General features: G+C 51.8%; 1 protein-coding gene across 1 annotated transcript; it reads left to right on the top strand.

The window, feature by feature from the left end:
* Positions 1-4,148: 4,148 nt before the first annotated feature.
* LOC117872839 (cytochrome c oxidase subunit 5B, mitochondrial) lies at positions 4,149-12,557 on the top strand. Its single transcript, XM_034761639.1, has 4 exons — positions 4,149-4,309; positions 11,206-11,276; positions 11,761-11,860; positions 12,332-12,557. Exons 1-4 carry the CDS (start codon positions 4,204-4,206, stop codon positions 12,442-12,444), a joined length of 390 nt encoding a protein of 129 aa, XP_034617530.1. The 5' UTR covers positions 4,149-4,203; the 3' UTR covers positions 12,445-12,557.
* The last annotated feature ends 286 nt before the right edge of the window (positions 12,558-12,843 follow it).

Here is a 12,843-nt window from a genome sequence, read left to right as displayed (position 1 = left end):
GCGTGTTCCTCGTTATCTGTGTGGAATGTGCAAGTATGCGAATGTTCTGATATCTGGTGTCCAGTACCTTTTAGGTACGGAACTTTTTGCAGCATCAGCCCTTTCCTTGCCAGCTTCTGTGAGCAGGGCCTGCCTCTGGCTCACAGCTTAACTTTGCTTTATGTTAACAAAGTCTTGACCATTACTCTAGTACAGGCCTTAGGGCTCATACCGGGCCTTTTCTTACTACAGCTGGAACTAACAAGGACTGTACTGTACCGGGGAAAGGATTGGGCCCAGACTAGGAAGGAGTCTAGTCTGTGAAAGGTTTCAGAGTAGCAGCCGCGTTAGTCTGTATCCACAAAAAGAACAGGAGTACTTGTGGCACTTTAGGGACTAAGATCATCAGATGCATAGAATGGAGCATACAGTAAGAAGATATTTATACATACAGAGAAAATGAAAAGGTGGAAGTACCCATACCAACTGTAAGAGGCTAATTAATTAAGATGAGCTATTATCAGCAGGTGAAAAAAACCTTTTGTAGCCATAATCAAGATGGCCCATTTTAGACAGTTGACAAGAAGGTGTGAGGATACTTAACATGGGGAAATAGATTCAATATGTGTAATGACCCAGCCACTCCCAGTCTGTGAAAGAAGCTTATTGGAACATCTCTAAGAGTGAGATTTACTTGTAATCAGTTTCTTAATGTATTAGGCTTAGACTTGCATGTTTTGTTTTATTTTGCTTGGTAACTTGCTTTGTTCTGTCTGTTATTATTTGGAACCACTTAAATCCTACTTTTTAAACTTAATAAAATCACTTCTGCTTATTAATAGAATCATAGACGATCAGGGTTGGAAGAGATCTCAGGAGGTCATCTAGTCCAACCCCCTGCTCAAAGCAGGACCAATCCCCAACTAAATTATCCCAGCCAGGGCTTTTTCAAGCCGGGCCTTAAAAACCTCTAAGGAAGGAGATTCCACCACCTCCAATTCGAGTGCTTCACCATCCTCCTAGCAAAATAGTGTTTCCTAATATCCAACCAAGACCTCCCCCACTGCAACTTGAGACCATTACTCCTTGTTCTGTCATCTGCCACCACCGAGAACAGTCTAGATCCATCCTCTTTGGAACCCCCCTTCAGGTAGTTGAAGGCTGCTATCAAATCCCCCCTCACTCTTCTCTTCTGCAGCCCAGTTCCCTCAGCCTCTCCTTGTAAGTCATGTGCTCCAGCCCCCTGATCATTTTCGTTGCCCTCTGCTGGACTCTCTCCAATTTGTCCACATCCTTTCTGTAGTGGAGGCCCAAAACTGGACCCAGTACTCCAGGTGTGGCCTCCCCAGTGCCGAATAGAGGGGGATGATCATGTCACTTGATCTGCTGGCAACACTCTTACTAATGCAGCCCAATATGCCGTTAGCCTTCTTGGCAACAAGGGCACACTGCTGACTCATATCCAGCTTCTCATCCACTGTAATCCTCAGGTCCTTTTCTGCAGAACCGCCGCTTCACCAGTCGGTCCCCAACCTGTAGGCCCCGGGGCCTTGATGGACCAGTGGCTAATGCACCACTGCGGTCTGAACAGCACTATTCAGAGTCGGACCCGCGGACACTTGGTCTCATCCCGCGTTTGTCTCAGCTGTCGGCATTTTCACGTTGATTGTCACTAGCTGTTTCTGACTCTGCTTGCCGGGACTTGTAACGCCCGCGTGCCCTGTGACTCACACGGCTTTGGGAACAGGATGGCCTCCATTCGGATCCCTTCCCTTCGTGCCATTGCTTGTGTCCATGGATAGCGATGCTGGGCGCAGTATGTGACGCTCCCAGCCGTTTACCAACAGGAAAGAATTCAGCTCATCCAAGCTCCTTGTCCGATCTTCAGTGCCCGCAGTGCCCGTGGATTGCAGTAGGAGCTTGGGAGTGTTGCCACCTCTCGGATCAGCAGGGGGCTGGGGATGAGAGAAGCAGTTTTTGTTTCTCCCCGAAGAGCCAGCTGTGAACACAAAGCCTCATGACAGCTCAGTCAGCAGCACTGTCCCCGGGCTGGGGTAACTGGAACTGCCTGTCTGTGGCTAGCACAAGTGGGAAAGCCAAGGCCTGGCTTCACCGTGCCATTCCCAACAGCTTCCCAGCGACCTCCATGGAGGCCCTCCAGCGTGAAACAAACAGGAGCAGCCCAGAGGCGAACCCAGCCCTGGGTGTTCAGCCCAGCCCAGCTCACCTGGTTGGCCTCACAGTCCAGGTAAGAACATCAGACTAGAAACGGCACCACTGTAGCCACTCACTGCAGCGCTGGAGGGGTTCGCCCGTCGGCACAGGTGATCTACCTCCTGGAGAGGCGGTAGCTAGCAGTTTATACGGGGGGGCTAGGCTGGCTTAACTCTGTTGCTCAGGGGGGTGGATTTTTCACACCCCAAGTGACTTAGCTGGGTTGACCTACCTTCTCACTGTAGACTGGCTTGAGGCTAACGAGGAGACGAAAGCCTGGTCCACACTAGAAAATTAAGCTGACTTATCGCCAGTGGAGACGGCGCTAGGTACCGCCTCTCGGGGAGGTGGAATAATTACAGCAGGTCGGCTCTATGATGAAGCCCTGTGCCAGGGCATTTCAAGTGTTACACAAGCCCTGAACTGCCAAAAGATCTGCTCTGGTTCAATGAGGAATGAAGTCAGAGAAGTGCTACGTTCGACGGGAGGGCAGAGATGATCCCAATAGTCCCTTCTGGCCTTGGAATCTAGGAAACTATTACCAAGAACCACCTGAGACTATTAGCCAAAGCCTGCAGAACTCAGCACTGCTTGGAGACAGCTCCCTAGGCCAAGGGCTTGTTGCAGGGTCTGTTGCTGGGCCATTTGCTTATTAACAAGGTAAAGGATGCCCTGAAAAGCTGTGAATTAATGTGACCATCAACCACTAGTGCTAAAAGGAACAGGAGAATGAGAAGAGTTGAGCAAATTCCTCCATTTAACCGAACTTTATTAAGGCACAAAGCCACCTCTCTGAGGAAACAGCCACACTGGTCCTGTGTTGGCCAAGACTGAGTCAATACTGCCCATGCTTTGCATTCAGATCTCATCATTCAGATCTCATCATTCAGATCTCCAACATCTTCTGGTGTTGGAGCCATCCAGGGTTGCAGTTCAAAGCTTTTTTCATCAACCACGAGCAATGTCCTTTTTAGAAGAAATGAAAGCAAGAGACTCCTGTGTGATCAGTAACAGAGGGGGTAGCCGTGTTAGTCTGGATCTGTAAAAAGCAACAGAGAGTCCTGTGGCACCTTATGGACTAACAGATGTACTGGAGCATAAGCTTTTGTGGGTGAACGCCCACTTTGTCCGATGCTCCAATACATCTGTTAGTCTTAAAGGTGCCACAGGACTTTCTGTGTGATCAGGTGACTCCAGGAGCTGGGGCTTGGAGAAACATACCAAATAGTGTGAGATTTGGCAAGCACTGCCTCTCGCACGGCTGTTGGTGCTACAGGGCCCCAGGAGGTGGAGCCTAACTGACCTTGGCTGTGTCACTTACGATACAGCCCCACCTGTGCAGAAGTGGCCTGTAATTCTGAATGTCTCCGTTTCTGGGCCCCCAATTTTTGATGCCTTGAGCCTGACTGAGCCCCTTGGCCCCAGGCCGGGTCTCTTCGCAGGCTGAGCCTCGCTCTCCCTCTGGCTGGCATCACGCTCGGTCTCCCAGCTCGATTGAACCGAGCACCCCCCGACCATTGTGTTGCAATAGCACCTCGGGGGGCAGCCCCGCATGCAGGTCGCTGCACACAGATGGGGCCAGGAGGTGGGTGCGACAGGCTCGGGGCAGCGTTGGGCGGGGAGCCCAGGGAGGCAGCGGGGGGGGGCGCCCTGCGGGGGAGGCAGCGGAAAGGCCCATCCCCTCCCTCCCAGCTGGGTCCTCCTCGCATCTGGGCCTCTGCTCCCCCTCGGTGTGAGGGAGCGTTGGACCTGCCGGGGGGGGGGAGGGTCACCCCAGCGGGGGGACGGGGCCTGCCCCGTCCGTCCTCCATCACGTGGGAGGGAGCTGCCCGCCCTGCCTAGCCTCGCTTCCTGGTCACGTGAGCGAGCGAGCGGCGCCGATCGGTCACATGAGGCACCCAGGGAAGCGGTACCCGCTTATGTGTCCCGGAAGTCCCGCCCTGTTTCCGGCCATCTCCCGGAAGGAAGCCGCCGTCCGCGGGCTCCCGGCTCAGTCAGTTTGCTCGCGCCATGGCGTCAAGGTTACTGCGAGTGTGCGGCGCCCTGCGGGCCCTGCGCCGCCCCCCGGCCGCGCCGCTCCGCCCGCCCGGCCCCGCCCGCGCCTTGGTGGCTGGAGGTGAGCGCGGGGGCGGGGTCCCGCTAAGGGCAGGGCCGGGCCGGGCAGGGCAGGGCAGGGCAGGGCAGGGCAGGGCTGGGGGGGGGCTGCCGTGATCCCCCGGAGGGACCCCGCAGCGCGGATCCTGGGGGGCGGCTGTCCCGGGGGGGGGGGGGACCAGGTCCCTTCGCCGCGTGGGGACGCGGGTCCTGCCCCCTCTTACCCGGGGGGTTTGAGTCTCCAGCGGCCCCCGGAGCAGAGCCCCGCGCACGGGCTGTGCCGAGCGGGGTGTTAGACCCGTTACCGCCGGCCCCGGAACTCCCCCGGGGCTCGGGCAGCCGGACCGCGTGCGGCGGCCGCGGGGTCTGGACCGAGCTCGGTTTAGATCAGCGGGCGCGGCCCGGTCCGCGCTGACTCGGGGAGCAGCAGCTGTGGAAATGAGGATGGTCTGGAAACGCCCCTGTTAGTGCGGGTCTCTACCAGCCCCCACCCCCCAATGTGTCTAATGATCGGGCTGGCTCATGACTGAGGCTCTTCCGGGGTGGCTGGGGAAGGGGGCGTTCGGACAAGGATCCTGGTGTAAGAACGTGAGACTGGCCAGGCTGGTCAGCCCAAAGGTCCGTCTAGCCCAGGGTCCTGTCTGCCGACAGTAGCCACTGCCAGGAGCTTCAGAGGGAATGAACAGGGCAACTTTTGATCCCTTGTCATCTCAGAGCTTCTGGCTCTGAGGTTTAGGGAGACCCAGGGCATGGGGTACCATCCCTGCCCATCCTGGCTAATAGCCATTGATGGACCTGTCCTCCAGGAACTTCCCTAACTCTTTTTTTAATCCAGTTATTCTTTTTGCCTTCACAACATCCCCAGGCAAGGAGTTCCACAGGTTGACTGCATTGTGTGAAGAAGTGCTTCCTTTTGTTTGTTTTAAATCTACTGCCTCTTAATTTATCTGGGGCTTTGTCTGCACTACAGCTTACGTTGGTAGAAATGATGTTGCTAAATTACACTGACCTGAGCACCGGTGGGTGTGCACAGCGCTGTGTTGGCAGGAGAGCTTCTCCAACGGACACAGCTCCTGCTGCTCCCGGGGGCTGGAGTAATTCAGTCAATGGGAGCCCGTCATCTTAAAGTGTCTGTACTAGCAGCTACAGTGGCTTAGCTGCATCGCTGTAAGCTCTGTAGTGCACCTATAGCCTGGGTGACACCTGGTTCTTGTATTACGTGAAGGGGGAAATGACACTTCCCAAGTCACTTTCTCCTCATCAGTCAGGATTTGATATAGATCTCTATTGTATCCCCTGCTCAATCCCCTCTTCTCCAAGCTGAACAGTTCCAGTCTTTTTAATCTTTCTCAGACAGAAGCTGTTCCATACCCCTGATTTTTGTTGTCATTCTCTGTACCTTTTCCAATTCCTATGTATCTTTTTTGAGATGCGGCGAGCAGATCTGCATGCAGTATTCAAAGAGTGGGGGTACCATGGGTTTATATAGTGGCATTATATTTTGTCGTCTTACCGATTCCTTCTTACTGGTTCCTAACACTTTGCTTTTTTGACTGCTGCTGCACATTGAATGGATGTTTTCAGAGAACTATCCACGGGGACTCCAAAAACTTTCTTGAGGGGTAACAGTTAATTTAGACCCCATCATTTTGTATGTATAGCTGGGATTATGTTTTCCAGTGTGCATTACTTTGTATTTATCAACATTGAATTTCGTCTGCCATTTTGTTGTCCAGTCACCCAATTTTGTGAGATCCCTTTGGAACTTTTAGTGAAGACCAGAGCTGACTGCTATCTTGAATAGTTTTGTATAATCGGCAAATTTTGCCACCTTGTTGTTTACCACTTTTTCCAGATCATTTGATTGTTAAACAGTACTGGTCCCAGGACAGAACCCTAGGAGACACTGCTATTTACCTCTCTCCATTGTGACAAAGGACCATTTATTCCTACCTTTGTTTCCTGTTTTTTCCTCAGTTACCAATCCATGAGAGGACCTTCCCTCTTACCCCATTACAGGTTACTTTGCTTAAGAGCCTTTGAGAGGGACCTTGTCAAAGGCTTTCTGAAAATCTAAGTACACGATGTCCACTGGATCCCCCTTGTCCACATGCTTGTTGATTCCCTCAAAGAATTCTAGTAGATTGGTGCGGCATGATTTCCCTTTACAAAACCCATGTTGACTCTTCCCCAACATACTGTGTTCATCTCTGTGTCGGATCATTCTGTTCTTTACTATAGTTTGAACCCATTAGCCTGGTACTGAAGTTGGGCTTACTGGCCTGTAATTGCCAGGATCACCTCTGGAGCCCTTTTTAAAATTGGCGTCATATTAGCTGTCCTCCAGTCATCTGGTACAGAAGCTGATTGACAAAGGAAATGCAGTGGATCTAATTTACCTCGATTTCAGTAAGGCATTTGATACGGTTCCACATGGGGAATTATTAGCTAAATTGGAAAAGATGGGGATCAATATGAAAATTGAAAGGTGAATAAGGAACTGGTTAAAGGGGAGACTACAATGGGTCATACTGAAAGATGAACTGTCAGGCTGGAGGGAGGTTACTTGTGGAGTTCCTCTGGGATTGGTTTTGGGACCAATCTTATTTAATCTTTTTATTACTGATCTTGGCACAAAAAGTGGGAACGTGCTAATAAAGTTTGCGGATGACACAAAGCTGGGAGGTATTGCTAATACAGAGAAGGACCGGGATATCCTACAGGAAGATCTGGATGACCTTGTAAACTGGAGTAATAGTAATAGGATGAAATTTAATAGTGAAAAGTGCAAGGTCATGCATTTAGAGATTAATAACAAGAATTTTTGTTATAAACTGGGGACGCATCTGTGACAAAGTGGGACTGTTCTTACAGTTTCCTCTGAATACTGTGTGGGTGCCTCAGTTTCTGACAGACACTCTGTTGCCTAGCAACTAATGGCCAGGTCCTTCCACCCTGCAAGGGGATGCTAAAGGGGTGGGAGAACAAAGAAGTCAGGGGAAAGGAACTCAGCAGAGAAGGAGGGGCTGGAGGGGGTTTCAGTTTGGAGCAGGCTGAGGACTAGGAGTGAGGGCAGACGCGGGTATCTGCTTTGCTGGGCCCCAGAATAGACCCAGCTGAGGGATCCAATTCTCTGGACCTACAAGCTCTGTTTTTGACCGTGTTCCTGTCATCTAATAAACCTCTGTTTTACTGGCTGGATGAGAGTCACGTCTGACTGCGAAGTGGGGGTGCGTGCAGGACCCTCTGGCTTCCCCAGGACCCTGCCTGGGCGGACTCGCTGTGGGAAGCGCACGGAGGGGCAAATGCTAAATGCTCCAAGGGCAGACCCAGGAGGTGAAGCCGTGTGAGCTTCTTGCCCTGAAAACAGTCTGCTCCGAGGGAGAGGAGGCTCCACAAAGTCCTGACTGGCTTTGTGGGGAGCAGTTCCAAAGCATTGCCCGGGGACTCTGTGACAGCATCACTTGGAAGTAACAGAGGAGGAGAAGGACCTTGAAGTTTTGGTTGATCACAGGATGACTGAGCCGCCAATGTGATTTGGCTGTGAAAAAAGCTAATGCGGTCTTGGGATACATCAGGCGAGGTATTTCCAGTAGAGATAAGGAAGTGTTAGTACTGTTATACAAGGCACCGGTGAGACCTCATCTGGAATAGTGTGTGCAGTTCTGGTTTCCCATGTTTAAGAAGGATGAATTCAAACTGGAGCAGGTGCAGAGAAGGGCTACTAGGATAATCCGAGAAAGGAGACTCAAAGAGCTTGGCTTGTTTAGCCTAACCAGAAGAAGGCTGAGAGGAGATATGATTGCTCTTTATAAATATATCAGAGGGATAAATATCAGGGAGGGAGAAGAATTATTTAAGCTCAGTACCAGTGTGGACACAAGAACAAATGGATATAAACTGGCCATCAGGAAGTTTAGACTTGAAATTAGATGAAGGTTTCTAACCATCCGAGGAGTGAAGTTCTGGAACAGCCTCCCAAGGGGAGCAGTGGGGGCAAAAGACATATCTGGCTTTAAGACTAAACTTGATAAGTTTATGGCAGGGATGGTATGATGGGATAGCCTAATTTTGGCAATGAATTGATCTTTGACTATTAGCTGTAAATATGCCCCATGGCCTGTGATGGGATGTTAGATGGGGAGGGATCTGAGTTACTACAGAGAATTCTTTCCTGGGTATCTGGCTGGTGAGTCTTGCCCACATGCTCAGGGTTTAGCTGATCGCCATATTTGGGGTCGGGAAGGAATTTTCCTCCAGGGCAGATTGGCAGAGGCCCTGGGGGGTTTTCACCTTCCTCTGCAGGGTGGGGCACGGGTCACTTGCTGGAAGATTCTCTGCACCTTGAAGTCTTTAAACCACAAGTTGAGGACTTCAATAGCTCAGACATAGGTCAGGGATTTATTACAGGAGTGGGTGGGTGAGATTCTGTGGCCTGCGTTGTGCAGGAGGGTCAGACTAGAAAATCATAATGGTCCCTTCTGACCTTAAAGTCTGAGTCTGATAGGTTACATATCAGTTAGTAGTTCTGCAATTTCATGTGTATGTTCTTCAGAACTCTTGGGTGAATACCTGCTGGTGACTTACTACTGTTTAGTTTATCATTTTTGTTCCAAAACCTCCTCTGACACCTCAATCTGGGACAGTTCCTCAGATTTGTCACCTAAAAGGAATGGCTCAGGTGTGGGAATCTCCCTGACATCCTCTTCTGTGAAGACCAATGCAAAGAATTTACTTAGTTTCTCCACAGCGGGTTTCTCTTCCTTGAGTGCTCCTTTAGCATCTCGATTGTCCAGTGGCCCCAGTGATTGCTTGGCAGGCTTCCTGCTTCTGATGAAATTACAAACACTTACAGCAATTTTTTTTTAATTTGTTTTGGTCTCTTGATAGTTGCTCTTGAAATTCTTTTCTTGACTTGCCGAATTGCGATTTTACATGTGACTTGCCAGAGTTTGTTCCTTTGTTTCCCTCGGGATTTGATTTCCAGTTTTTAATGGATGCCGTTTTGCCTCTGCCTCTCTTACTTTGCTGGTTAGCCGTGGTGGCATTCTTTTGGTCCTCATACTGTTTCTTTTTTTATTTGGTCTTTACCTTTAGTTTGAGCCTCTGTCGTGGTGTTTTTAACTAGTTTCCCTGCAGCTTGCAAACATTTCACTTTTGTGATTCCTTCTAATTTCCATTTAACTAGCTTTCCTCTTTTTTGTGTGGTTCCCCTTTTTGAAGTTAAATGCTATTGTAGTGGGTTTCTTTGGTGTTTCCCCCCTTACAAGGATTTTAAATTTAAGTAAATTATGGTTGCTATTACCGAGCAGTTCAGCTGTATTCAACTCTTGGGACGCTTAGAACTAATTCAAGAATTGCCTCTCCTCTTATGGGCTCCAGGACTAGCAGTTCTGCCTGTCCAACTGGCCCTGCATGTGGAATCAGAAGCATTTCAGAGAATGTTGCCATAGAGGTTCTGGACTTCAATCTTTTACCTAGCAGCCTACATTTGGCCTCCAGGACCATAAGAACTGCCATACTGGGTCAGACCAAAGGTCCATCTAGCCCAGTATCCTGTCTTCCAACAGTGGCCAATGCCAGGTGCCCCAGAGGGAATGAACAGAGCAGGGAATCAAGTGATCCATCCCCTGTTGCCCATTCTCTGCTTCTGGCAAACAGACTAGGGACACCATCCCTGCCCATCCTGGCTAATAGCCATTGATGGACCTATCCTCCATGAACTTATCTAGTTCTTTTTTTGAACCCTGTTATAGTCTTGGCCTTCACAACATCCTCTGGCAAGGAGTTCCACAGGCTGACTGTGCGTTGTGTGAAGAAATACTTCCTTTTGTGTGCGTTAAATCTGCTGCCTATTTTCATTTGGTGACCCCAAGTTCTTGTGTTATGAGAAGGAATAAATAACACTTCCTTATTTACTTTCTCCACACCCGTCGTCACTGTATAGACCTCTATCATATTCCCCCCCCCCCCCCCTTAGTCATCTCTTTTCCAAGCTGAAAAGTCTGTCTCTTTAATCTCTCCTCCTATGGAAGCCGTTCCATGCCCCTAATAATTTTTGTTGCCCTTTTCTGAACCTTTTCCAATTCCAGTATATCTTTTTATTTTGAGATGGGGTGACCACCTCTGCACGCAGTATTCTGGATGTGGGCGTACCATGGATTTATATAGAGGCAACATGATACTTTCTGTTTTATTATCTATCCCTTTCTTATTGAGTCCCAGCGTTGTTTGCTTTTTTGACTGCTGCTACACATTGAGTCGATGTTTTCAGAGAACTATCCACAATGACTCCCAAGATCCCTCTCTTGAGTGGTAACAGCTAATTTAGACCCTGTCATTTTATATGTATAGTTGGGATTATATTTTCCAAGGTGCATTACTTTGCATTTATTAGCATTGAATTTCATCCGCCATTTTGTTGTCCAGTCACCCAGTTTTGTAAAGTCCTTTTGTAGCTCTTTGCAGTCTGCCTGGGACTTAACTATCTTGAATAGACCTGTACCTTCTCCTGTGTCACTGGTACCTACATGTACCACGACTGCTGGTTCCTCCCCAGCACTACGCATAAGCTTGTCTGGATGTCTTGAGAGCCGCAACCTTTGCACCCGGCAGGCAATTCACCCTGCGGTTCTCCCGGTCATCACAACCCAGCTAGCTAGATTTCTAATGAGCGAATTCTCTTCCTAATAACTCGGGATCTCCTCGGTGCGAGAGGGAGACCGTGACACACCTGGAAGGAGGGTCCAAATATGGGATGGCTTCCCTCTGCTCCTGCCTGATAGTCTCCTGCCCTGGGATGACTCCTCCCAAGCAGCACGGAGGTGTGCGTGGAGAACTGCTTGTGGGGTGGGAGGGATCCTGCCCGTGACAAGGGGATCTTCATGCCCTCCTGTTGTCTTTCTCTCCCATGCCCAGGTATCCCCAGCGACGAAGAGCAAGCAACAGGGCTGGAGAGGGAAGTCATGAAGGCCATGGAAAAGGGACAGGTGAGCAGAGCTACCCTGAAACGGGTCCCCTAATCCCCACCCTCCCCTCTCCCCACTGATAGTCTAGTGCTCCCTGCCTCTGGGCAGGCGGCCAGTCTCACTGTGCGACAGGCAGGGTAAATCACTGACAGCATTAGGTGGAGTTTGGGGGGGTGCAGGGCTGCGGTTAGGCCATGGGGAGACCCCCACTGGTTGGGGGGGTGTGAGTGTCGGGGGGGATCCTGGTTTTAGAATGACACAAGCTGAGCTAAGCTGGCGCTCCAGTGCCACCCGTGTCCACGGGGTAGTGCTGTTCGGTGCTGTGTGGCATGGGACTGGCTGGCAGCGCCACTCCTGAGCATGGAGCAGAGCCAGCTGGTGCTGCAGGCTCTGGGTCAAACCAGGGCGCGGTGCTGGGGATGAGGGCTGGTGGCCCAGTTAGAGCTCTGGGATCTGGGGCAGAGGCGGGTGCAACAGCAAACTCTGCCTCCTGCACTCCCTGTAGGATCCCTACAACATCCTCCAACCAAAGCGCTACGCTGGGACCAAGGAGGATCCCAACCTGGTCCCCTCCATCTCCAGCAAGAGGATTGTGGGCTGCATCTGTGAGTGACATGTTGTGCAAGGGGGGGAGGCAGAGGCTCTGGGCTGACCAGCGAACTCCCTTCTTCAGGGCACCCCATGTGGCGGGAGGGCCTGGCGGGAGCTGGCTGCTGGGTTCAGACAAGGCTTCGCTCTGGCTTCCTGCCTGGCCCCAGAGCTGTGGGAGCTGGGCCAGCTGGGGTCGTTGTTCCCTGGCCTCCTGAGGGGAGGAGTACAAGCCAGGATGCCTGGGTCCTGTTGCAGACACCCGAGCGTGGCGGCCCTGCTCTGGGCCTGTACTGCAGGCCTGGTGCGGAGTGTGCCAGGAGGGCAGAGCCCTGCTGTGGGGCAGCTGCCGTCTTGGAGCCGCCCCTCTCCCTGATTGGCATCCCCCGAGACGGGCTCTGCTGTCAGCCCCTGTCTGCCCTGCTGGTTAACGGCCTGCACTCCTCCCGGTGACCTCGGCCCACCTAATCCCCCTTCTCCCCGCCTAGGTGAAGAGGACAACAGCTGCGTGATCTGGTTCTGGCTGCACAAGGGGGAGCCCCAGCGCTGCCCCTCCTGCGGTGCCCATTACAAGCTGGTCCCCCATCATCAGCCGCACTGAGAGGTGCCCTGACCCCCCCGGGGGACCCCAGGCCGAGCTGCCTGCTGTTTTCCAGTGTCGTGTTGCTTCTTGGGAGCCAATAAAGAGTCGGTGTGTTAAAGGTGTTGCCTTTACCCCTGTCTGGCCTGCTTCCTTTGCCCCAGTGTCCAGGCCAGCCTGCTGCTACTTTGGGCACTGCTCTCTCCAGCAACCTCCCTCTGACCTGCAGTGGGGCGCATTCCCCCCACCCCCAGCTGCGTTCACTGATGGGTCTGCTAGGGGGTAACGTGAGGCTCTTGCTGCGTGCCCTGGGGAGCCCTCGGTGGTGGTGCTCTCAGGGCGAAGGGCCGGCTCTGGGTGGGGCCTGTCTCCTTGGATCCTGCAGGTGGCCCCAGCTGGAGGGAGGGGCTGGCTGCCCCA

Source organism: Trachemys scripta, chromosome 2, assembly GCF_013100865.1.
Source record: "Trachemys scripta elegans isolate TJP31775 chromosome 2, CAS_Tse_1.0, whole genome shotgun sequence".
NCBI classification, from domain to species: Eukaryota; Metazoa; Chordata; order Testudines; family Emydidae; genus Trachemys; species Trachemys scripta.
Note: the sequence above shows the minus strand (reverse complement) of the source record. Positions and strands in the feature narration are given on the sequence as shown.